Source organism: Ahaetulla prasina, chromosome 3 (assembly GCF_028640845.1).
Source record: "Ahaetulla prasina isolate Xishuangbanna chromosome 3, ASM2864084v1, whole genome shotgun sequence".
Lineage (NCBI taxonomy): Eukaryota > Metazoa > Chordata > Lepidosauria > Squamata > Colubridae > Ahaetulla > Ahaetulla prasina.
In genome coordinates, this window is record NC_080541.1 from 13652858 (window position 1) to 13679766 (window position 26909).

The 26909-nt window shown below is 42.6% G+C and overlaps 1 protein-coding gene across 1 annotated transcript in view; it reads right to left on the reverse strand.

Moving 5' to 3' along the window:
* Window positions 1-26909, reverse strand: part of TG (thyroglobulin) — a 201823-nt gene that overhangs the window by 106872 nt on the left and 68042 nt on the right. The window contains exons 19-30 of the mRNA XM_058175193.1: window positions 25939-26061; window positions 24732-24847; window positions 21925-22036; window positions 18392-18589; window positions 16057-16224; window positions 14034-14099; window positions 12336-12416; window positions 11200-11337; window positions 7166-7342; window positions 6903-7014; window positions 3600-3679; window positions 1026-1169 (exon numbers count right to left, since the gene is read on the reverse strand). Coding sequence (XP_058031176.1) covers window positions 1026-1169; window positions 3600-3679; window positions 6903-7014; window positions 7166-7342; window positions 11200-11337; window positions 12336-12416; window positions 14034-14099; window positions 16057-16224; window positions 18392-18589; window positions 21925-22036; window positions 24732-24847; window positions 25939-26061 — 1515 coding nt within the window. The remainder of the gene's footprint in view (window positions 1-1025; window positions 1170-3599; window positions 3680-6902; window positions 7015-7165; window positions 7343-11199; window positions 11338-12335; window positions 12417-14033; window positions 14100-16056; window positions 16225-18391; window positions 18590-21924; window positions 22037-24731; window positions 24848-25938; window positions 26062-26909) is intronic.

Consider the following 26909-nt stretch of genomic DNA (forward strand, 5'->3'; position numbering starts at 1 on the left):
TAATAAAAAGGAAGAAAAATGGCATGAGTGTAAACAGAAGAGAAGTAAAATAATAGAGCAATCAAATAAACAATGACAAAGGAACGCAGGAAGAATAAATAAAGCCCTGGTGGCGCAGTGGTTAGAATGCAGTACTGCAGGCTAACTCTGCCCATAGTCTCGAGTTCGATCTTGATGGGCTCAAACTTGACCCATCCTTCTGAGGTTGGTAAAATCAAGAATCAGATTGTTAGGGGAAATATTCCAGTATTTCAAAGGTTTTGATAAAGAGGATGGGGGTCAACTTAATGTATTTACCAAAGCACCAGAGGGCAGGACAAGAAACAATGGATGGAAACCAATTAAGGAGAGATTTGGTACTCACAGGATTTCTGATACCAGCCAAAAGGATGCACTTTGGCCTCAGATTCCAGAGACGTACAAGGAGAAATCTGCCAATCACTTCTTAATTCGTCACTGCAGGTTTGAATTCCCAAACTGCCCAGAATCAAACACAAGATCTTGCTGTCTGAAATGAGAAAACAGCGATGGTTGTCATTATTTTTCTAGAAATTTCTATAGATGATTGGCATTTTTAAATAATCCAATGTAAACACTGAGGAAATAGAAAAACGTTCTAGCTGATAGAGAGATGGCTTGCTGTCATAAAATCAGCAGGGTGACCGGGCGGTCAGAAAAAATGGCATGAGTGTAAACAGAAGAGAAGTAAAATAATACAGCAATCAAATAAATAATGATAAAGGAACGCAGCAAGAATAAATAAAGCCCTGGTGGTGCAGTGGTTAGAATGCAGTACTGCAGGCTAACTCTGCCCACAGTCTGGAGTTAGATCCTGATTGGCTCAAACTTGACCCATCCTTCTGAGGCTGGTAAAATCAAGAATCAGATTGTTAGGGGAAGTATTCCAGTATTTCAAAGGTTGTGATAAAGAGGATGGGGGTCAACTTAACGTATTTACCAAAGCACCAGAGGGCAGGACAAGAAACAATGGATGGAAACCAATTAAGGAGAGATTTGGTACTCACAGGATTTCTGATACCAGCCGAAAGGATGCACTTTGGCCTCAGATTTCAGAGATGTACAAGGAGAAATCTGCCAATCACTTCTTAATTCGTCACTGCAGGTTTGAATTCCCAAACTGCCCAGAGTCAAACACAAGATCTTGCTGTCTGAAATGAGAAAACAGCGACGGTTGTCATTATTTTTCTAGAAATTTCTATAGATGATTGGCATTTTTAAATAATCCAATGTAAACACTGAGGAAATAGAAAAACGTTCTAGCTGATAGAGAGATGTCTTGCTGTCATAAAATCAGCAGGGTGACCGGGCAGTCAGAAAAAAATGGCAACGCATTTGGAACAACCAACATCTTTTGGCAAAAATGTCACAAAATCGAATCATGTAAACGCAGGATGCTACAAAGGGACATAAATACAGGCCGGTTGAGAAGAGCCTGGTGGACAGTTATGTAACTATGAAAAAGCAGCAATTGGAATTCAGAACAGAGTCATTAGTATCTTGTGTGGGGAGTCCATCATAACTGCAGGCCAGTCATAAGTAGAGGATTAACTGTATCTGGTTGACTTGAAAATGCCTGGATGGCCCATAATCCATGAACCAATGACTCTTTGTCAGTCTGACCTGCTTTTACTTCCTTATGGCCAGTTTCACAAATGCATACAGGTACTCTTTGACTTGGGATGCGGTGGCTCAGTGACTAAGACGCTGAGCTTGTCGATCAGAAGGTCAGCAGTTCAGCGGTTCGAATCCCTAGCGCCGCGTAACTGGGTGAGCTCCCGTTACTTGTCCCAGCTTCTGCCAACCTAGCAGTTCGAAAGCACGTAAAAAATGCAAGTAGAAAAATAGGGACCACCTTTGGTGGGAAGGTAACAGTGTTCCGTGCACCTTTGGCGTTTAGTCATGCCGGCCACATGACCACGGAGACGTCTTTGGACAGCAGTGGCTCTTCGGCTTTGAAACAGAGATGAGCACCGCCCCCTAGAGTCAGGAACGACTAGCACAGATGTACGGGGGAACCTTTACCTTTACCTTACTCTTTGACTTACCACCAAAATTGAGCCCAACATTTCTGCTACTAAGCGAGACTAAGTTGTTAAGTGAGTTTTTGGCCCATTTTACAACCTGGCCACAGTTGTTAAGTGAATCACTGCAATTGTTAAGTTAGTAACGCGGTTGTTAAGTGAATCTGACTTCCCCATTGACTTTGCTTGTCAAAAGATCACCAAAGGGGGATTACATGATCCCAGGACTTTGCAACCATCCTAAAGATGAGCCAGTTGCCAAATGTCCAAATGTTGATCATGTGACCATGGGGAAGCGGTGTTGGAAGAAATATCCATCTGGTTCAGTTCCAAGCTGGGAGAAAGACACTAGAAACATGGAGGCTGATTGGAAAGATGGTTTAATGATGAAGCAGAAGCACATGGGTTCTGGGCAACTGACAAAATGGAGTTGAGAGTGGGTGGCTTTTATACCTTCCTTGGGCTTTGCACTTGAGCTTCCTGTTCCTGTGCAAGAACATACATTCTATTGGTTGTTGTCAGACTCCCATGGGGCCATGTAGCTGACTCTATAGGTTGTCTGAGCTACGTTTGGTTGAAGCTTGGACTCTCTGAAATGGTGTAATGAAGAGGCTTGTGTTTTGAAAGGGTGTTGGGCTATTCCTACTATGGCTTAATGGCTTTTTCCTGTGTTGGATCTTGGGTGAGGGTATTAGCTTAGGAATAGAGCTATCTATCTTTTCATCTCTTAAGTGCTGACATCTGCTGAGGGCTGTTAAGAAAAGATGGGGGCTGCTTTCTCCCTCTAAAAAAACATGTTTCTCCATTTCTCATGCAGGGAAATAAAATCTGTCTTTTTAACATTTCTCTAACTATTTCTAGGAGAGGGGTAGCTTCCCACAGCTGCGGTGGTCATAATTCACTTATTTTTTTCAGTGCCATGGTAGCTTTGAACGATCACTAAATGAACTGTTGTGTAAATTGAGGGCTACCTGTATTTGGCTAGCCAATGTGAATCCTACATCCTACAGAGAAACCTGGAATCCCAAAAGAATTTCAGCAGTTCAGTTATTTGTAAATATTGCGGGGGGGTGTGTGTGTGTGACTTGTGGTGAGAGTACAAGTTAGGGCTAGGGTAACTTTGAATGGCCACTAAATGAATGGTTGTAAGTCAAGGACTACCTGTATACATTCGTTTATGTCCAAAGTGCAATGCTGACCAGGAAGAAATAGCCTGTGCCTCTGTCTTCTATTTGCCTTTTCCAAAGAATATAAATTAACCAGCAACAGAAGCAGCAAAGTAGGATGTTAAGTTGCTGGCTACAGAACCAGCCCTTTCCGCTGAAGCTTCTACGGTGCCTGATTTTTGGCTGCAGGTTCTTAGAAAAATAAATCCACTTTTCCCATTTCCTCCCTTATCCAGAATCATTACAGGGCACATGGCTCAAACCAGCATGCAGGAATCGGTTTACACACCGCGAACCACAATGAAATAGGTTCCAGATTACCTAGGGGAAAAGACCAACAAAAGATCTACAATTCTGCTTATAATGAATGAATTTTTTTTAAAAAAAATACCTTTGTCTTCGGAAGCATTTAGAAGTCCAAAACCCGAGCAGCAAGGATCAGCGTCGCAAAGCCGTTCACAGTCAAAAAATCTGAATGGAAAAAGAAAGAAAGAAAGAAAGAAAGAAAGAAAGAAAGAAAGAAAGAAAGAAAGAAAGAAAGAAAGAAAACAAAAGAAAATGGACATATTTCACATCTTAATCCCTGAGAAATCAACAGGAAGCTCCTACACTTCTTTAAGAGAGAGAAATCGTTTTTGGAACTCAGCAGTCTGAGAGAAACTTGCATTCCAAACCAGAAGCAAATAACAAGAATATCCATTTATATTAAGGCCATGGGGATTTAAAGAAGAAGAAAAAACAATCTGCAAAGCAGAAGTTAATGATTTTCTTAAGATATAGGAGAGAGCAGATGTCTTCAGCCAAATTTAAATGAACAACTGGGACCCAGCAATCTCACAGAGAGGTTTTATTATCTTGCTCAAAGTGCGTTGTATATATTGTTATAACTTGTCCAAGGTAAGAGGCATGGTGGCTCAATGGCTTAATGATCCTGGAGATGGTCTCTGATCCAGTGGTTCGAGTCCTAGCACTGCATGGTGGGACGAGTTCCCGTCACTCAACTCAGCTTCTGTCCACCTAACCATTCAAAAGCATATTCTATGAGAGTAGATAAATAGGTACCACTTCGGTGGGGAGACGAGCGGATGCTCTGTGCAGGCTGTCAGATTCCTGATGGCTCTGAACCTTCCTAAGCTGCGGCCCCTGTTTGTGAGGTGGCTCCGGGCAGGGAGGGGACCTTGGATAACACTGCAGAAAGAACCACTCATCTTTCTTTCTGGTGCGAATGAGCTTACTCACCTGTGGTGCACCTTGAGAAGTGTGTGAGCGTTTTCTACAACGGAACTGGTATCTTGGCAGCCAAACTACTACTCTGCAATAGTACTGTGGTCTCCTGGCTAATGTAACAATGCCATAAGCTAATAATAACAATAATAATAATAATACCTGTCCAAGGTGTACCCAAAGTGAGAACATCTCACTTTGATGAGCCGCAGTGACACAATGGTTAGAGCAGGGGTCTCCAACCTTGATAACTTTACGACTTGTGGACTTCAACTTCCAGAATTCCTTAGCCAGTACATGGCAAGGTTGGAGACCCCTGGGTTAGAGTGCAGTACTGCAGGCTACTTCTGCTGCCTGCCGGCTGACTACAATTTGGTAGTTCAAGGTTGACTCAGCCTTCCATCCTTCCGAGTTGGGTAAAATGAGGACCTAGATTGTTGTGGGCAATGTAAACCGCTTAGAGAGGCTGTAAAGCACTACAAAGAGTTATATAAGTCTAAGTGCTATTGCCATCTCCTTGAATGATATAGGTAGTAGGTGGGAAAATAGACAGACAGAACTGGAGCTCAAATCAACTTATGGACTACAAATCCTGATCAAGGCAAAACAATAGATGCAATTTACATAGACTTCTGTAAAGCTTTTGACTCAGTGGTACATGACAAACTTCTCCTAAAACTAAAATCCTACAGCATGTCCGGACCCCTCCACAATTGGATATCAGCATTCCTGTCAAACAGACAAGAAGTGGTCAAAATAGGCAGGGCCCTATCAAATCCTGTTCCTGTCAATAGCGGCGTTCCCCACGGCAGTGTTCTTGGACCAACACGCTTCATATTATACATTAATGATATCTGTGACCATATTAAAAGTAATTGTGTTCTTTTCGCTGATGATGTCAAACTATTTAACACTACCAACAATACAGCTACCCTTCAAAAAGACCTTGACTTTGTGTCAGAATGGTCAAAAACTTGGCAACTCCAAATCTCAACCAGCAAATGCTCTGTCTTACACATTGGAAAAAAGAATACAAACACTAAATACAAACTCGATGGACATTACCTTACAGATGACCCCCACCCTGTCAAAGACCTTGGAGTTTTCATATCCAATGATCTAAGTGCCAAAGCCCACTGCAACTACATCGCAAAAAAGGCTTTAAGAGTTGTAAACCTAATCTTACGTAGCTTCTTCTCCAGAAACACTACACTACTAACCAGAGCTTATAAAACATTTGCTAGACCAATTCTTGAATACAGCTCACCTGTCTGGAACCCATACCACATTTCAGACATCAATACAATTGAACGTGTCCAGAAATATTTTACAAGAAGAGTTCTCCACTCCTCTGAATACAACAAAATACCTTATGCCACCAGACTTGAAATCTTGGGTTTAGAAAATTTAGAACTCCGCCGCCTTCGACAGGACCTGTGTTTAACTCATAGAATCATCTATTACAATGTCCTTCCTGTTAAAGACTACTTCAGCTTCAATCACAACAATACAAGAGCAAACAATAGATTTAAACTTAATGTTAACCGCTTCAATCTTGATTGCAGAAAATATGACTTCTGTAACAGAGTTGTTAATGCTTGGAACACACTACCTGACTCTGTGGTCTCTTCTCAAAATCCCCAAAGCTTTAACCAAAAACTGTCTACTATTGACCTCACCCCATTCCTAAGAGGTCTGTAAGGGGCGTGCATAAGAGCACAAACGTGCCTACCGTTCCTGTCCTATTGTTTCCTTTCATTATATCCAATTAATATAGTTATTACATACTTATGCTTATATATATATATGCTTATATATTATATAGTTACTTTCATGCTTATGCTTATATATGCTGTTGTGACAAAATAAACAAATAAATAAATTCTACAAAATCCCATATGACAGTCTCAAAATCTCAGAAGATTTTTCTCAAAATGTTTCAGACTTTGCCAGCAGAACCCTAAATAAGAAAGATTGCTAATCACTGTGATGGAGTGCACACATTTCACAATGTTTATCCAAAAAGGCATTTGCCTTTGAGTCATCTCCCGACAGTTTTGTGGCTAATACTATTTTCAGTACTTATCGCTAAGCCATTATGCAACTTTCCCAAAGTCTTTCAGTTGTTTTATTTATTTATTTTAAATGTATTTTTTGAAACTGAAATGTCTTCGGTTCGATTCCTGGTTTAACCAGCTGTAGTAAAAAAATGTGGCTGGGGAATTCTGGGAGTGGAAATCCAAGCATCTTAAAGTTGAAAGGGTTGAGAAACAACAGTGTATGGACTTGATTGGAGCTCTCCAAACTTGGCAGCTTTAAGACTTGTGGACTTCAACTCCCAGAATTCCCCTGCACCAAGTCTTAAAGCTGCCAAGTTTGGAGACCCCTTGACCAAAGGTTGTAGCCTTTTAAAGTTGTTGAAAAAAAGGGGAAGGGGCCATAGATAGATCACAACAGAAAGAAAACCTACCCCTTTGACACCGTTTTCCTAGACATATCCATCTTGTTTCTCACAGAGACTCCTGATATTTTACGGAACGGTAGATGGGTGTAAAAATTCTTGACGCTCCCTTCAAGAGATACTGCAAAATCAACCATAAAAAAAAAAATTGGGAGTTTTAGTTCCAACATTTAATCCCCACGCAATCCAGTTCTTACAGTCAAGAAATCTCTCCCTCGTTTCTTCCCTATTATACAGGGAATAAGAATGAATTAGCAGGCCCATTAGCTCACCTGTCTTGTGATATAAAAGTTGGGTCTTTTGAGGTAACACAATCTCGCAGTTGTTGGGGACGTTGTTAATGGAAGTGTTACAGACTTGGGCTGATGGATAGAGGGTGCAAGGAAAGAAGGTTGTGTCTGTGTTATTTGGAATATCAGCCAGTAGACAAAACTCATCCTCTCTACAACCTGGAACAGAGGACAAACAATTCATAGTTACCATTTTTATAACGGGTCGTCCTCAACTACCTTATGACTACAATTGAGCCCAACATCTATGTTGCTAAGCAACGGTGGGATGCAACCGGTTTAAAAAAACCGGCTCGGTGAGCGCACACTTCACATGCACACTGCACTAGCGCGCTGCATTCAGAATAGAGCAATTTGAAGCTTAGCGGCTTATCTTCTAAGGCTGCCCTGGTAAGTAGAACAGCGGAGGCATGGAAATCAGCTAAGCTGCATGAATCAGCTGAGCCAGAAAGAAGGAAATATAGGACAGGATAGCGCTGGGGCGGGTGGGCAGGGCCGGCTGATCGTTGGAGCTACCGCTTCTCCCGAACTGGTCCAAGCCGGCTGAATCCCACTCCTGTTGCTAAGTGAGAAATTTGCCCCATTGTACAACTTTTCTTGCCGCATTTGTTAATGTCGTGTCCCACTCCTCCGCTGACGGCCGGGTCAGGGAAATCCGAATCAGGCGTGCCTCTGCAGCTCTGCCAAAGTCCTAGCAAAGTCCTCAGGGCAGGCAGGAGACCAGAAAGTAACTTCAGCAAGATTTGTTTAGACTTTGCCTGACTCAGAGAATGCCAGAAAGCAGATCCTTTATATAGGCCATGGGGTGTGGCTCCATGACTCAGCACTTATCCAGGCCTGCCCCTCCCTTCCTTCTGTTGCCTCCGCCTATCAAGTCTTCTGACACGAGGGTCACTCCAGTCGGCAGCTGTTGGTAATAAACCTTCCTCAGGCTCACATGCTGTGGAGGAGGGGGACGGGTCTAGTTGCTCCGTTTGCCTGGGCATGGAGCCAGGGCTGGGGGCTGGAAGTATTTCTTCTTCCGTGTTCGGAAGCAGATAAGAAGACCCCGGCTGAGGTGAGATTGGACGAGACACAACAGTTAAGTGAATCACTGCAGTTGTTAAATTAGTAACCCAGTTGTTAAGTGAATCTAGTTTCCCCATTGACCCGGTTGTTAAATGAATCTGGTTTCTCCATCGGTTGCAAAAGGCGACCACGTGACTCAGGGACACTGCAACCATTATAAATGTGAATCAGTTGTCAAGCAATTTGAATGTAAATCAGGTAACCATGGGGATGCTGAGAAGTCTGAGAAATGGTCATAAGTCCCTTTTTTTTAGTGCCGTTGTCACTTCAAACAGTCACTAAGTCAGCTGTTGTCAGTTGAGGGCAATCTGTAATTCCTCCCTTGTTATGAATAAATAATTGCAACCCTGCCATGTTCAAATGGCCTACTTAATTTATATATTTAAATTATATTCATAAACTCTGTGTATGGTCCTGATTTTTGCAACTGTCATAGTTTGTTGGATTGGAAAAAAAGGAACAAAAATGTTTATTTACACACACACACACACACACACACACACACACACACACACACACACATGACCATACATAGAGTTCCAGTTAAAATGATTTATTGTTCCTGCCTCTTCACAAGAGTCTAGTCCCCAAACTGTTAGCACTAACTTGGCACTAGATAAGAGTCAATAGAGTTTAAGTGGGTTCAACATTTGTGGGAATGTAAGAATTCTAGGCTGATTACTTGCTTAACTCCATCCCCAAGCTCTGCCTGCTCTTCTCCTGCAAGCTATTGCTGACTGAATAAACAGTTCCTAAAGTTTTTTTCACGGTGGCTCAGGGCTAAAGGCGTTGAGCTTGTCGATCGAAAGGTCAGCAGTTCAGCGGTTCGAATCCCTAGTGCCACGTAATGGAGTGAGCTCCCTTGACTTGTCCCAGCTTCTGCCAACCTAGCAGTTCGAAAGAACGTAAAGAATGCAAATAGAAAAATAGGGACCACCTTTGGTGGGAAGGTAACAGCCTTCCGTGCGCCTTTGGCATTGAGTCATGCCGGACACATGATCACGGAGACGTCTTCAGACAGCACTGGCTCTTCGGCTTTGAAACGGAGATGAGCACCGCCCCCCTAGAGTCAGGAACGACTAGCACTTATGTGCAAGGGGAACCTTTACCTTTAAAGTTTTCTTCCAAAACTTGGATGATGAATTCCTACATTCTAACGTGGTAGAAGAATAGCCTTCTAAAGGATTACCATATCCAGATATATTTTTTTGCCACATTAGCTAAAAATTCTGGGAATTATAAGCCCAACACACTTAGAACACTCCAGATTAATGAAAGCTTTTACAGGTAGTTCTCAACTTAACAGCCATTCATTTAGCAATGGTTCCAATTACAATGACACTGAAAAAAGTGGATTACAAACAGTCCTTGCGCTTACAATTATTGCAGCATTCCCATGGTCACGTGATCAAAATTTGGGGTCTCACAACTGGCATGTATTTACAATCGTTTGCAACTTCCCCACCCAGCTTTCAACAAGCAAAGTCAATGGGGGAAACCAGATTCACTTAACGACCACATGAAACACCTAACAATGACAGATTGGATGTCACTTCGCAATGGAAGTTTCAGTCCTAATTGTGGTCGTAAGTCAAGGGGCATCTGTATAAAGCTTCACGCCAATCTTCTAAGGAACTTCCTTTATTTCCTCCTGAAAAAAAACCTTTCAAGGAATGGTTTTGTGTCCTTAAATCCTAAAACAAATATTCTTTTCCCAGGCATTACTCAATGGAAGTTTCTTCCTCCAGCTTTGCATGACTAAAACCACATTGAAAGAAGCAGATGTTATGAAACTCAACCTTTTCAGAAGGTTCCCCAGAAAATGTGGAATTTTTGTTTGTGGTCAGAGATGATGGGACCGAGAGAGTAAAATATCTGGGAAACATCAAAATAAGAAGGCTGACTCTATTCTCAGTCAAGGAATTCCCCATATGTTATCATAATACAAGAATCTATCTACCCTTTTCACACAATGCTATATTTTATCTATATTCCATATTTCTATAGAAATAGGGAAGACCATTTATTCTCAAAGCCAGCTATCAGTTTTATAATTTAGGTTTAGGTTTACTTTTCCTTTCCTTTCCTTTCCTTTCCTTTCCTTTCCTTTCCTTTCCTTTCCTTTCCTTTCCTTTCCTTTCCTTTCCTTTCCTTTCCTTTCCTTTCCTTTCCTTTCCTTCCTTCCCTTCCCTTCCCTTCCCTTTATTTTATTGTCATTGCACCTTGTACAACGAAATTAAATGCCATCTTCAGTGTACATTATAACTATAAAAATAAAACAAACACATCCTTCACATTCTATACAATTGAATTGAAAACCCGATATTGCATTAATATTGCACTATACAGTAGAATTCAATATAGTTAATGCCCTGGGATAGAAGCTGGTTTCCAGCCTATTTGTCCTTTTTTTTTAATTATCCTGTACCGTCTGCCAGATGGTAATAGTTCAAAAAAAAAGGGGGGGTGCCCAGGATGAGATGGATCTTTAAGAATGTTTTGAACTTTCTTAAGGGAGCAGGAGCTATAAAGCTCTTCCAAAGAGGAGACAGGGCAACCAATGATCCTCTGGGCAATGACATCAACCCTCTGGAGCAGGGGTCTCCAACTTTGGCCACTTTAAGACTTGTGGACCTCAACTCCCAGAATTCCTCAGCCAGCTTTGAATTGAAGTCCACAAGTCTTAAAATTGCCAAGGTTGGAGACCCCTGCTCTGGAGTGCTGTCCTATCTGCCACTGTGCAGTTAGCAAACCATACACAGGTCCAGTAAGTTAAAATATTCTCACATCAACTTTAGGGCCAACTTTTTTAAAATTAGCTTTTCGGGTTTTGTTTCTCTCTTGGTATGCTTAGAGAATGTGGCAAACATTCTAGAAAGAGTATAGCACATCTAGGACCTTGATTAATTAGTAATATGACCATTTCCCCATAACTTGAAGTTTCTTACGTGTGAGACACCAGAGAAGAGCCTCTTCAGCTGAGTAGCTCTGCTTGAAAAGCCAATATTTTTGGGATGGCAGAGAACGATTCGGTTCGGTCAATATTTGGTCGCTTTCCACTATAGAAAAGAGTTTCTTGGTAGAAGCTAATGAACACAAAGCGATGAGAACACACATGAGGTTTTAATACATTGTAGTGAAAACAACCCCGCCCTATTCTAATTAGCCCCTCCATATTTCTGTTCCAATAAATAAAATACAATAAATCAGAAACATTCTTAAAAAGACACAACAGTTCTGTTCACACAAAACCTTGTGAGTCCAACTGGAATATTTAAGGTGGTGCATCAACTACAAGTCTTAAGAGTTCTTTCAGGTTCGTAGGGAAAAGAACAGATTTTAGAATATAGAATAGAATAGAATAGAATAGAATAGAATAGAATAGAATAGAATAGAATAGAATAGAATAGAATAGAATAGAATAGAATAGAATAGAATAGAATTCTTTACTGCCCAAGTGTGATTGGACACACAAGGAATTTGTCTTTGGTGCATAAGTATTCAGTGTAAATAAAAGATATAAATGATATATCATAGTCATCATAAATACATTCATCATGAATCATAAGATACAACATTTAGTGAGAATGGAATGGAATGGAATGGAATGGAATGGAATGGAATAGAATAGAATAGATTTTTTTATTGGCCAAGTGTGATTGGACTCTCAATGTACATAAAAGATATAAGTGATAAATCATGATCATAGTCATCATAAACATTTTATGATGGGTTTACGATTTATTATGAACTTGGAATATGACATGGTTCCTTTATGGAGGACAGCCCAATGTTTGACAGTTAAATTTTAACATCTTCTTTTAAAAGAAAACATTAAAATGCATCAGAGAAACAGAGAAGAAAACCAAGCAAAACACTACCAATGTTCACCATTGGCTTTCTTCTAGCTTGCATCCTCTACGTGGGTTGCATCTACAAATCCCCACATCCAAAGTTCAGACTCCCCTTGGATAGTATAAACGTTGTAATCTGGATACATTTAGAGAAGAACAGACTGAGGAGGGCAGTTCTTTTATTGTGAAAAGTCTACTTCTACAAATTTAGATGCCTGGACCGTACCTACCTGATAGAAGAGACTTAGACTGTAGTGGAACAAGAGTAGCATCACACATGGTAGATCCAATGCGGGTCATCATGTCAGAATCTAGAGGCAATCGAGCAAAAACTAGGTAAAGGTAGAGGTTTTCCCTATCCAGTCATGCCTGACTTTAGTGGATGTTGCTTGTCTCCGTTTTTTAGCTGAGGGAGCCAGAGTTGTCCAAACAATTTCCATGGTCATGTGGCCAGCACGACTATACACTGAGGCGCATAGAACTCTGTTACCATCCCACCAAAGTGGCACCTATTAATCTACTTGCATTTGCATGCTTGCAAACTGCTAGGTGGGCAGGAGCTGAGGCAAGTAATGGGGGCTCACCCGATTATGCCACATTTGGGTCTCAAACCCAGCCTGACAAGCTGACAAGCTCAGCATCTTCAACCACTGAGCCTTTGTGTCCCCTAAGCAGAAACTAAGCCACATTTTAATAGTTATTCTCTTGGACAAGAAGGCAGTTAAAAGCCAAGACCTGAAATGCTTAGGAGCTACCAATGGAGCGGGAGGGGGGGAGGAATTATAATCTGAGAGGAGATTGAAAATGAACCCACCCTAACCTGGAATATGACATGGTTCCTTTATGGAGGACAGCTCCATCTTTGAAAACATGACAGCCTAGTCTGATTTTAGGAAGGGCTGCCTTGTCAAATCCAGTTTAAACTTAAGTTAACATTAATTTTAGGTCTTCAAGGTTCTCTTTAATGGGGAGATTTTTGAGCCATATGGACGCCAGGTACACATCTTAGTGTATAACCTTTCATATAAACAGTAACATCAGTTGTGTTTCCATTTAAATTAGAGGGATTCTGTCTAGCAGCTGTCCATATATCTACTCCAGCTTAGTGTTGAAGCAGTATGGAGGCAGACAGACAGACAGACAGACAGACAATTAGATTAGGTAGGGAGAGGGAGAGGGAGAAAGGGGGGAGGGAGAGAGATGATAGATCGATGAGAGGTGTGTGGGGAGGCAGGCAGACAAAGCTATGCACCTGACTGCACTTCCAAGCTGAAGGAAGTTTCCAAATCAGACCGGAACATCTAAACAAGGAGATGCCTGCAAAATGATTCAAGTGTTTTACAACTTCTATGCATGCATCAAATAGGCTTATTTGTTTATTAAATATATCTACCATCCATCTTGCCATCTGCCAGCTCTAGGCAGTTTACAGCAAAGTAAAAACAACAGGGTAAAAACACAAATATTCACACACAAAAAACAACAAAGATGACGAGGAAGGGAGAAGGATAAGATGGCATCAAAAAGCGTGAATCAGCAAGTCTCAACTCTTCATGGATACATGAACATGCCCTTACAGTTGTATTGGCTTGGACGGTTTAAACAATTGAAGATTTCCTAGTTTTTTACCCATAAAAATAATAATGAAATATAGCCCAACCTAGACTTCTTGGATAAACAAAATGTAACTAGGTGCTGCCACCTAGCGGGCCATCTGCATATGAATGTGGATTTGTATTCATGTATACATTTATGCATGCGTACATTTATTTGTACAGATGTGTAATAAAATTAGATAATTATATAATAGGCCCCTCTGAATATTCCACCCATAAAAGATATACCCGACCCCTATTCTGCTGAGACACATATCTGAACATCTTCCTTCCACCTTTTGACACCTGGCAAATCACCCCCAAATCTCCTACCTTTCCAGATATAAACACGCTGAAAGCCGATGAAGAATTTTTCTATGTCTTCTGCAAGCTCAGAAGCTAAAAAACAAAAACAAAAAAACACCACATATGTTTGCTTTCCTTTTCCAAGGAGTCACCACTGGCATCCATTCTGAGCATCAGAGGGCAGAATAAAAAAATAAATAACGCAGCAAATCTGCTGATTTTGAAATACAGACGAATGCAGGATCAAAGACTCAAGGTTTGGTCTAGAATGGGGAACCATACTTGCCTGCATGTTCCTGCCAGCCATGTAGAGTTTTATAGGTCACAACCAACACCTTGAACTGGACCTGGAAACAAACTAGCACCCAATGCAGCTCGCAGAGTGAAGGTGTTACATGCACCGTCCTTGGAGTATCCAAGATTGCTTGCACAGCTGCAGTCTGTATCAACTGAAGCTTCCAGAAATGTTTTAAGGGTAACCCCATGTAGAATGTGTTGCATAGTCCAAACAGGAGATGATCAGGGCTTGAGTGATTTATATACTTATTCACATATAGTGTTGTGACTCCAGCCCCCGAACCTGGCCCCATCCCCAACAGTGACTCCGAGAGTGAGAGGGAAGGGCCGGTAAGGCTTACCTCGGGAGCACCGATTCCTTTGGCCCGGCTCCAGGAGCCAGAACCAGGCCAATCGGAGGACGTAATGAGGCTGTCATCCCCTGATTCCTCCCTTCCCCGGCTACGCCTTCAGACCCAACTGATAATAATAATCAAGCTTGGATTGACCCGCACTTTAGAAGATTAGAGAGGCGGCATCATCAAAAGGAAGGGTGGGGCAGGAGCCCCACCCCACAGGATATATAAGGAGCTTTGGGACTGCTCTCATTCCACGGGAAGCAAAAGTTTAGCTGAACCATTTCAAAAAGAGCTGAAAGTCTTGCTATGTGAGTCATTTGTTTGAACTTTGGCAGGCAGCTGCGATTTCTCTGCCAGGACTGATAAGAGCCGTGAATCCACTGGCTGAAGGCCAGCTCATTGATCCGAAGTGGGGAAGGAGACAGAACATATAGATTGGGTGAAAACAGGCTTAACAGCAGTAACTGTAAAAGGGATCTTGGAATCTTAGCGGACAACCAGTTAAATATGAGCCAACAGTGTATGGCAGCAGCCAAAAAAGCCAATGCAATTCTAAATTGCATTAACAGAGGGATTCAATCAAGATCAAGTGAGGTACTAATACAGCTCTATAAAGCCTTAGAAAGACCACACCTAGAATACTGCATCCAGTTTTGGTCACCACACTATAAAAAAGATGTTGAGACCCTATTGCTTGACATAGTGTAAGCCGCATTGAGTCTTCGGAGAAGGGCAGGATATAAATGCAAATTAAATAAAAAAAGAAAAAGAAAGAGTGCAGAGAAGAGCAACCAAGAGGATTAGGGGACTGGAGACTAAAATATATGAAGAATGGTTGCAGGAACTGGGCAAGGCTAGTCTAGTGAAGAGAAGGACCAGGGGAGACATGGTAGCAATGTTCCAATATTTGAGGGGCTGCTACAGAGAGGAAGGGCATCAAGCAGTGGTGGGATTCAAGTAATTTAACAACCGGTTCTCTGCCCTAATAATTTCTCCCAACAACCAGTTTGCCAAACTGCTCAGAAAGTTAACAACCGGTTCTCCTGAAGTGGTGCGAATTGGCTGAATCCCACCATTGGGGTCAAGCTATTTTCCAAAGCATCTGAGGGCCAGACAAGGAACAATGGATGGGAACTGAACAAGGAGAGATTCAACCTGGAAATAAGGAGAAAATTTCTGACAGTGAGAGCCATCAACCCCTGGAACAGAAGTTGCCTTCAGAAGTTGTGAGAGCTTCATCACTGGAAGCTTTCAAGAAGAGACTGGACTGCCATCTGTCAGAAATGGTGTAGAATCTTCTGCTTGGATGGGGGGATTGGACTAGATGACCTACAAGGTCCATTCCAACTCTGTTAATCTGTTAATTACACCATCCTAGTCAAATGGTTGTCCAATCTATTAATTTACTCACTTACCTCCAGCAAGCACCTGCTCTCCAATTCTGACTGTGTATTGGCTCTTCCCTTCACTGTACTTTGCACGTTGACATATGTCACCTTGTCGACGGGTTGAGCTCCCATCCCAGTCATTAAGATTGCAGAATAAAGCGCTTGGAGAACTCAGCAGGCTACATGCAATACTGCCTGGAACCAAGGAAGAAAAATTTACAGGGTTCAGTTCTGTTTTCTGAATCTAATAATAGTTTGACCTTGGCAGCGAAAATTTGGAGAAGTGTTCAATTAACCTTCTCAGTAATTCTGCTTTAGAAGTCTTGTTTTTCCCCTTCTTAGGAAGTATAAAAGAACTCATTCCGTTCAATTCACCTTGGAAACTGCTCAAGAAGACACACAGCAACCCTAATTCTTCAGGAATATCCTCTGTATCACGGATTAGATCTACAACTTTAGCACAGACCAAGGGAAACAGAGAGTGAAACAGGGGTGAAATGCTCCCGGTTCGGACCGGATCATCCGATCTGGTAGCGATGGCGGCAGGTGGTTTGGAGAACCGGTAGCAAAAAAGTGGCTCAGCTGGGATCGTCTGAACCTTTTAAAAGCATTTTTTCAGCAGAAGAGGCTGTAAAAAATGCTTTAAAAAGGTTCTGGTGATCAGGCAACCCAGCTGGGATTGTCAGAACCCTTTAAAAGCATTTTTTTCTACAACTTCTTCAGCTGAAGAGGTTGTAAAAATACTTTTAAAAGATTCTGGCAATCAGGCAACTCAGCTGGGATCATTAGAACCCTTTAAAAGCTTTTAAAAGGCTCCTCTGGCAATCCCAGCTGAGTTGCCTGATCATCAGAGACTTTTAAAAGCATTTTTTAAAAGCCTCTGATTGTAAAAAAAATGCTTTTAAAAGTAAAATAATAATAATAATAGTTGGCCACACCCACCCAGTCACATTATCCCCCCCACCAAGCCATGCCCACAGAACAGTTAGTAACAAATTTTACATTTCACCCTAGAATATTGTGCAGTTACATGGTCATTCCAAGGAGTGTCAAAAAAAAATAATACCCGAAAGAGATGTATCTCACATTCCAGTGATTCTCCCTCCCTTTGTACATTTCACTCCAACTCTGATAATAATCATAAATGGTCTGGGAAATTTGTCTATGGGTAAATGGAGCAAAGTATGGTCCTTCATCCCTTATCTGAACTTCTGAATTTGGTTCTGAAATCATGTATCGGGATGTATTTTCCATTAGGCCACTTGAAGGATTCTTGACTGTAAGGGTATTTTATTTTTCAACATTTTCTCACTTTGCTCAACTTGCCTTTTTTATAATGGAATCAAGGCAGACAGCATGGTCCTTCCTCCACCACGTTTCAACCTCACAACAACACTGAGAAATTCAGAATGACCTAAGATCGCCTAGTTGGCTTCACAGTTGTGAGGATTTAGATTTGTTTCTCCCTAATCCTAGTTTGGCTAGAAAGACGTTTTCGAAGTCACTGACATTTATTTATTTATTTATTTATTTATTTATTTATTTATTTATTTATTTATTTATTTATTTATTTATTTATTTATTTATTTGTCACAACAGTATATATAAGCATAAGCATGAAATAACTATACGATATATAAGCCTAAATATAATCATAAGTATGTAATAACTATATGAAATTGAATATAATGAAAGGAAACAATAGGACAGGAATGGTAGGCACACTGGTGCTCTTATGCACACCCCTTACAGACCTCTTAGGAATGGGGTGAGGTCAATAGTAGATAGTTTTTGGTTAAAGCTTTGGGGATTTTGGGAAGAGACCACAGAGTCAGGTAGTGTGTTCCAAGCATTAACAACTCTGTTGCTGAAGTCATATTTTCTGCAATCGAGATTGGAGCGGTTCACATTAAGCTTAAATCTATTGTGTGCTCGTGTATTGTTGTGATTGAAGCTAAAATAGTCTTCAACAGGAAGGACGTTGTAACAGATGATTCTATGAGTTAAACTCATAAAAATAAAAATGTTTATAAACATTTAAAAGAACAAGAAGAATGAACTCCAATGGATGAAGAAATGCAATTCTTCCATATTTTTTTTAAATTACTCCTACATTCCAGAAAGTTTGCACACCACTTCCTGAATGATAAACTACAACATCTGCAAGCCCAACCATTATCACTGACTAATAAAATGTTGTAACAAGTTACCCTGTCTTAAAATTAATCACCTAGAACTTTATCATCTACACAGTTGTAAGATAAACAAAACTTGATTTCTACTCCAGTGGGCAGAACTCCTAAGCACACGGTGTGAAAGGAAAGGCCACCTTCTCACCCACAGCTGTGGCCTAAACAATTACCTCCATCAAGTATGAGCTGGCTTAAGATAAAGCCATCACAGCAAGCATCTTGGTGGCAGGTTTGGCGGCAGAAGAGATGAACATCTGTCAAAGATGTACCAGATGCTGACACAACCGAAATGCTGTACACGCCAGAAACAACATCCTGGAAATCAGTCTTTTCAAATGTCTTGACTCCCACTGTAGTGAATTCTTGTCCTGCAAACAAAGGGACAACTGTTTCTAATAGTCTACTCCCTCGATCGGCACTTCTTTGTGAGAATGTCCACAACACACTGTCAAAATTCCAAAAATCCTTTAAAAAAAAAAAGTTACTTGCTCCTGGCTTGAAGTGAGGTAGAACTTTTTAACTGTAGTTGTACACGTAGTCCTCAGGTTATGATCGTAATGGAGCCTGCCCATCCATTGTGCTCGCAATTTGTGATGATAGTAAGTGCAAGAACAAGGGAGGGGAGGGGCGGTTTCCGAGGTCATCGTAACTTTGAATCGTTGTCAAATGGATGATCACAAGCTGAGGACTACTTATACTGATATTGCTACTTGTATTGATCTGTAGGCTTCTGTGCTTCAAGGAATTCACATATACTTGATTATACATGTAATAACTGCAGCGAGGATAGTATTTGCGCAAAGATGAAAAGCAGAAAAAAAAATCCCTTCAGAGGGGGAAGTAATTAAGAAAATATTGGATTGTGCAGAAATGAACAGATTGACTTTGATGATTAAAGAACGAGAGGAATTGGAATATTTTAAGATACGGGGATATTTTTACCATTGGTTAGAGAAGATATATATATATATGTATGTATGTAGGTCTTTGGTTATTCGGGTTTTCTCCCGTGTAAAATTGGAAGTGTCTTGGCGACGTTTCGACGAAGTCTCATTTGTCATCTTCAGGCTTCAGCTTCGTGCTTCTGGGAGCAATGTGTGATTGCACAAAGCTGAAGCCTGAAGCACAAAGCTGAAGCCTGAAGATGACGAATGAGACTTCGTCAAAACGTCGCCAAGACACTTCCAATTTTATGCGGGAGAAAACCTGAATAACCAAAGACCTACATACTAATACCCGCGAAAACCTCAGAAAACAAATATGTATGTATGTATGTATGTATGTATGTATGTATGTATGTCGGTCGATCTTGGCATATTTGGGTCTTTTCCCATGTAAGGTTGAGAGTATCTTGGCGACGTTTCAACGAGGTCTCACTCATCATATTCATGCTGGTGCTTTCGGCTTCGTGCTTGTGCACAAGCTTTCGGCTTGTGGTGCCGAAAGCAACAGCCTGAAGATGATGAGTGAGACCTCGTCGAAACATCACCAAGATACTCTCAACCTTACACGGGAAAAGACCTGAATATGCCAGGACCTACATACCTATACCTGTGAAAACCTATGAAAACAAAAAGATATTTATATTTGTTTTCATATATATACATATATAAGGTAGAATGTACCTTATATAATGAACAATGTGGGGAAAAGAGTATAATAAATGAATGGTTAATACCAAGAAACGATGAATATAGGAGGTGTAAGAAGACACAAGACACAAGAAGACACAAAAGACGCATGCAGATGACACATTGAATGATTGATTATGTATTGCATGTTTGTCAGTTTATAAATTTTTTTTAAAAAAGTTAGCTGTAAAATTTTTAACCGTTGATTTGTTTTCACAAACTTACTGATCAGCGGCAAACATAGGGAGGCAGCGAGTCTGGTGGTGACCAGGGACCAGCCAGATTAGGAAGTTCTGTTCTGACCCAGCTCCCCAAACACAGCAAACCCTCTGAAGTGAACTCAAAGATTCCTTTAATTAGGAGTGCTGATAACCCCGGCAAAAAGCTTCTCTCTTAACACAGGCTAACAAGGCCATCCAGCCGGAAGATGAATGAAGATGAACTTGGGCCGGTTTAGCTCACGCTGGTAAAGCCTGTTATTAAGAACACAGTAGCCTGCAATTACTGCAGGTTCGAGCCCGGCCCAAGGTTGACTCAGCCTTCCATCCTTTATAAGGTAGGTAAAATGAGGACCCAGATTGTTGGGGGGGCAATAAGTTGACTTTGTAAAAAATATACAAATAGAATGAGACTATTGCCTTATACACTGTAAGCCGCCCTGAGTCTTCGGAGAAGGGCGGGGTATAAATGTAAACAAAAAAAAAAAAAATAGTTGTCTGCCACACCTATTCATCTCTGCCCCCTGCCTTTTATCCCCAGAGCTAGGGTGGGGCTTCACTAGTAGCGGTGGCTCTTCTATCCCAAGAATCGGCCCATAGATTTCCACTGCTCTCCTCTCCTCTGCCTTCTGCACATCCGTGCGTCAAACACTGGACCCAGCTGTTCTTCCTCTTCCTCATCAGCCACCTCCAGACCTGGGGGCTGTTTACTCTCCATCTGAGGGCTGATCGACGGCCCAGGCTCTGCCTCTGTTTGTGTCTCTCTCTCTCTACCAGCTCCATTCCCTCTTCTCCCTCAGAGTTCTCAGGTTGCCTTGCTGCTGACCCTGACTCCCATGCCTCCTCCTCATCTGATTCAGCTGCTGGAGGGCCACAATAAGATCACTGAATGCAGGGTTCCCCAACCTATGGGCCTCCATCCACTAATGGACTGGGTCACGGAAAAAGCTGGAGAGCACGCGAGCAAGTGCATCCTCACTTGTACAAGAAGGGAGCGAGCATGTGTGCACGTGCTCCATTTATGTGAGAGGCAAGGACACGTGCATGCCAGTCGTGCAAACAGAGTTGTGCACGTGGGCTTGCTGGCCGCTTGCATGGAATCATGCCTTCTCCCCATGCCCGAGTCTTCAAAGCTGAACACGCTGGGGAACTCCGATCTAGTGGATGTCCAAATGTCTTCTGAACGTCAACCTGAGCATCACTGTTGTGCCTCGTCCTCCCTCCTCTCCTCAGCCAGGCCCCTCCCATCTCCACCCGGGCCTGTTATCAGACTCCGAGTCTGATAATGAAGATGAACGGCCTGTCATGCCTCCAGCCCCCGGCCCTGGCCCCATGCCCAGAAAGGATGTCAGGAGTGAACAGACAAGCCCGATAAACTTCACTCCTACAGCGTGTGAGCAGGAAGCCAGCCACGTGCTGGAATTACTGATGGCAGATCCAGCTGAAGAGAATTCAAAGTGGGAGGATCCTCACTTCCGGAGATCTGAGAGGCGATGCCAGCAGAAGGAAGGGAGGGGCAGGCCTGGATAAATGCTGAGTCATGGAGCCACCCCCCACAGCCTATATAAAGGACCTGCTTTTGGCATTCCAACCTTGAGTCAAGCAAAGTCTCATCTAGTTTGCTGATATCGGACTTTATCGCTGAAGTCACAACTTGGACTCCTGCCTGCCCTGATAAACCTCGAAGGAATTTGACAAGCTGCAGAGGCTTCGTTGCCACGTTTGATACGGACTTCCTTGACCCGGTCGTCGGAGGGGGAATGGGACACGACAATCACAGCTCTAAAACATACAATTGTTGGTGGTCCTCCCTTGTGCAGACCCTGAGAGTAATTAAAGCTCTTCTGTACATACCTTTTTTTAGGTACGCGCTCAATGAATCTTTCTTCTCTGGGCCTCTCACTTTAATTAGGCAGCTGAGACTGGCAATGCTGGTGGCGAGAGAATTCTTCCAAGCACCTTGAACCTAAGATAAAGAAATATTCAGAGAAAGCTCATTTGCAGTCAAGGGATGATATGGGCTGCAGGATTACAGAGAAGAGCAACAAAGATGATAAAGGGTCTGGAGGCTAAATCGTGTGATTAATGGTTGAGGGAGTGAGGTTATGTCTAGCCTGCGGAAGAGAAGGAATAGAGGGGTGATAGACATGATAACTGTCTTCCGGTACTTGATGGGCTGTCACAGGGAAGAGGGGATTGACTTAACCTCCGAAGCACCAGAGGACAGGACAAGAAGTAATGGATGGAAGCTTGTCAAAGAGAGATCCAACCTAGAAGGAAGGTGAAATTTTGACAGCACAATTAATCAGTGGAACAGCTTGCCTTCGGAAGCTGTGGTCGCTTCATCACTGGAGGTTTTTAAGAAGAGACTGGACAGCCATTTGCCTGGAACAGTATAAAACCTCCTGCGATAAGCAGGGGGTTGGACTAGAAGACCACCAAGGTCCCTCCCAACTCTGTTATTCTATGTTCTACATAACCAAACAAAGTTAACACTCTTCTTGCCCACTTGTCTCAAACTGTATAGGACCGTGATGGCGAATCTAGGTGGCACACAGGTGGCACGCGGAGCCATATCTGTGGGCACGCGAGCACTGCCCTAACTCAGTTCCAGCGCACATGTGCTCACCAGCCAGCTGATTTTCGGGGCTTGCAGTTCCACCGGAAGTTGGGAAACGGACCTTTTCCGGCCTCCGGAGGGCCTCCGGGGGGGATGGGGAAGGCCGTTTTTGCCCTCCCCAGGCACCAAGAAAGGCTCTGGAGCTTGAGGAGGGTGAAAAATCGGCCTACTGGGCCCACCAGTAACCTTTTTGCCATCACGTGCCAAAAGCGGTGGGGTCGCATGCACTTGCAGGGAGTCATGCGTGCATGCATAGGCGGTGGGGCGCTGGGGGGGGCATTAATTATGCACGTCCCTCGTTTTGGCATGCAAAAGCAAAAAGGTTAGCCATCACTGGTATAGAGCCTCCTGCTTGAGCAGGGGGTTGGACTAGAAGACCTCCAAGGTTCCTTCCAGCTCTGTTCTGATTGAAGAGCTGGGCCAGCCCTTAACTTCTAATGTTGATTAGAACTTTTTTGGAAGTTGAAGATGTGAATGAGTATCACTTTGGAGAACACTGCTGGATGAGATTATTTACAAAGAACTGTACTTGTCAAGATGAGATGTCCATAGCAATCCTCTACGGGTTTACATAGAAGACAATTCCACCGAATTGCTCCATCACTGGAGGTTTTCAGAAATAGACTGGACAACCATTTGGCCAGGACGGTATAAGCTCTCTTGCTTTGAGCAAGGCGCTGGAGAAGAAGACCTCTGAGGTCCCTTCCAGCCCTATGATTCTGTGTCCTAGATTACAGAGTAATTCTTGTAATGTACATGAGTGGCGCAGTGGCCTAGAGGTGAAGCTAGGGCTGTGGTGGCTCAGGCTGTAAGAAGCCTGTTATTAAAACACAGCTGCCTGCAATTACTGCAGGTTCTAGTCCCACCAGGTCCAAGGTTGACTCAGCCTTCCATCCTTTATAAGGTAGGTAAAATGAAGACCCAGATTGTTGTGGGGGGGGGGCAATAAGTTGACTTTGTAAATATACAAATAGAATGAGACTATTGCCTTACACATTGTAAGCCTCCCTGAGTCTTCGGAGAAGGGCGGGATATAAATGTAAACAAACAAACAAACAAACAAAAAAGCTCTCATCTCACAATCAGGAGGCCATGAGTTCGATCCCAGGTAGAGGCAGATATTTCACTCTCTGGGCACAATGAGAATATATCTGCTGAACAAAACTCTGCATTGGCGACAGGAAGGGCATCCAGCCAGTAAACACTTAGCTCCATTCAGTTGCCCAGACTCCACTCCACAAGGGATATGGGGGTCGTTAAAAGATGATACTTGTAATGTACACAAAATCAAATCCACTCCCATGGCAGGGTTAAAATTAAGTCCTTGATCTTAAAATACCTTCTTAAAATACCGGGGTTACGCCAACTCTCCGACCTCCGGACCTCCGGACTTTCAAACGTGAACTGAAGACTTTATTATTGCATCGTGCGGGACTAGCCTAAGTGTATTTTAACTGTAATTTTAAAGGGGTTTTATGTCGGTCTTTGACCGTTTTAGTTAATTTGGCCTACTAAATATTTGTTTTTAATTCCTTTTTAAATTTGCTATTTATATTCTGTGTTTTAATTATGGCTGTAAACCGCCCTGAGTCCTTCGGGAGAAGGGCGGTATAGAAATTAAATTATAAATAAATTAATTAATGCTACCACGTTTTTCAGCTTTCAAGCTCTTAATGGAGCCCCATTTGATGGATCTCAAAGCATACTTATAAAGGGAGAAGGTATCACTTTTAGCTCCCTATCTTATCCAGGGGTGCTATTCAGAAGGTTCTGATAGGTTCTAGAGAACCGGTAGCGGAAATTTTGAGTCGTTTGGAGAACCGGCAAATACCACCTCTGGCTGGCCCCAAAGTGGGGTGGGAATGGAGATTTTGCAATATCCTTCCCCCAGGAGTGGGGAGGGAATGGAGATTTTGCAGTATCCTTCCCCTGCCATGCCCACCAAGCCACACCCACCAAGCCACACCCATAGAACCGGTAGTAAAAAAAATTTGAATTCCACCACTGATCTTTTCATCATAAAACAGATGTACGTAGTTACCAGTCCAGAAGTAGAGCAGTTATAATTGCTGTCCTGAGCACTGTACAGCTCACACAACGTTTCTGGACCCACAGCTGACGTGGTGACAAATCCACAGGACTCATCCTTCTCACACTCTGTAAACATCAAAAGACGTGTCGCATGAGCTCTGGAATCAATACCACTGCCTTTGCTTGAGCAACGAATGCAACCAGCGGTAGATACACTGGTCTTCTTTTAGATAAGGTCCTCTGTTCAATGGGACAGCATTTGACTTTGTATCTTGAGCCTTCACGACATAGGACAGGTATCAATTGAGGGTATATCATAAATATTGAAGGAAATAACATTCTGCTAGAGAGACGCTTCCTGAGGATAGGCTCCAGAATGATCCGAAAGCTCGGAAGACAAACTTTCTAGTCTCGGTGAACGACCCAGATTTGATCCTTCAACATTATCCTGGGATACATATATTTCCCTTCATTCATTGAAGGAAATACATAGCTGCCATGAATAGCAACTGCTGATAGCAATAGAAAAGAAGATTTGTAACTCAGGGTTGAACTGTGAAGTCCTTATGTCAGATTCGGGTTAATATCAGGGTCCCAAGTAACACCCCCAACGAAAGGAAACTCTGAGGCTTGAAGTTCCTCAAAGTTCCATTTTATTAGAGATGTCATATTGGCACATCTGGGAAAACCTGAATCTGAAAGCTTCCAGGTTTTCCATAGCCAAAGGAAATTTGAAGTCCCTTCCCCTGCACCCACATGTCTACCACATGGCCCAATCCAAGTACCGTCCCAACTGGAGGTGCCTCGCAATTCCAGCCCTCCAGGTGTAGGGCAAGATATCCTTGACTCTCTGAGAAAGGAATGTTATTATGACTACATATCACCCTGGCTCCATACAATCCCCCCTCCCAGTTTTTCACAGTACTGAATGTGGCAGGCCTGAAGGGGCCCAACGAAAAAGATGGCTTCCAGGCCTGACACCTTGATGCTCTCTGAGAGCAAACTCCACTTTTTTGTAGAACTGATGAGGTTACCTAGCAAGGTAATGAAACGTCTGCAAGAAAACGACCCTGCTCAGGGAGCCCCAAGGACCTCACAACCACTGATACAGTAGCTTTTAACTTGTCTGGTTTTGAACTCAAATGACTGTGTTTCCAGTCTACCTTGCTAAGAAGATTTTTAGGTCTGGAAAAAGAAAGCATTGGAAACATTCTGACCTGCAATGCATTGCTGAAGGGTGTCCATAGACGTTCCTTGGAGGGTTTTAGTCCCAACTGATTCCAATTCTTCCATGGTGAAGATAAGATTGGAAGCAGGAACCTTCTCAAAACGTCTGAGGACTGAAATGAAACAGAGGGTTGGGATGAAGTAGATTCGGAAGAATATCCTGATAAAACTAAGGGTTGGCAGAGAGCCTAGCTTTCCATTTTTTTCCTTACCAAGTTTTCATTCATTTGGATGAATGAGAATGTCTTAGAATTTTATTTCCAAGAAGAAAGAGCCATTGTAATGCATTCCAATGGGAAGTGTGTTTTTGTGGTCCGCCAGCAGCCCGCGGAGCTAGCAGCGGAGTCGTACAGTGAGGAGGCTGGGGAGGACAATGGGCCAGTCCTGGAGTCCTGGAGTTAGGGGAAGGCCCGGACGAGGGCTCTGCATTGGAGGCAGAGATGGGGCCAGGGCCATCTGGGAGCGATGCGCAGACTCCAGAGCCTCTAGAGGCGGACAGCAGAGAGGCAGAGGAACAGGAGGCGCCTGTTCCTAGTGCTTGCATGCAAAGAGCTGCCAGAAGGCAAGAGCAGCTAAAGCAAAAAAGATGACTCGGGAGTAAGGCCAGGAGATGATTGGCCCCTCCCATAAGGTTTAAAAGAGCAGCAATAGCTCTTGGGCTCTTTGTAGGAAAGCAACATTGCTACATCTGTTTTGAGTCTGTGTCTCTTGTTTCTGAACTTCATGGGGCTTTGCCAAGAAAAGCCTTTGACAGGGTGCCAAAGTAGATAACGGTTTGTGATAAGGCCAAAGGTTTTTGTCTGAAGGACTTATTTTGGAATTAATTTGGACTAAGCTGGGAATGAAGTAATTCCCAGCTGTTCTAATAAAATAGATTTGTTTAAGTATGCCTTTTATGCCTAAGTGAGTCTAGGTCAGGGGTCTGCAAACTTGGCTCTTTAAGACTTGTGGACTTCAACTC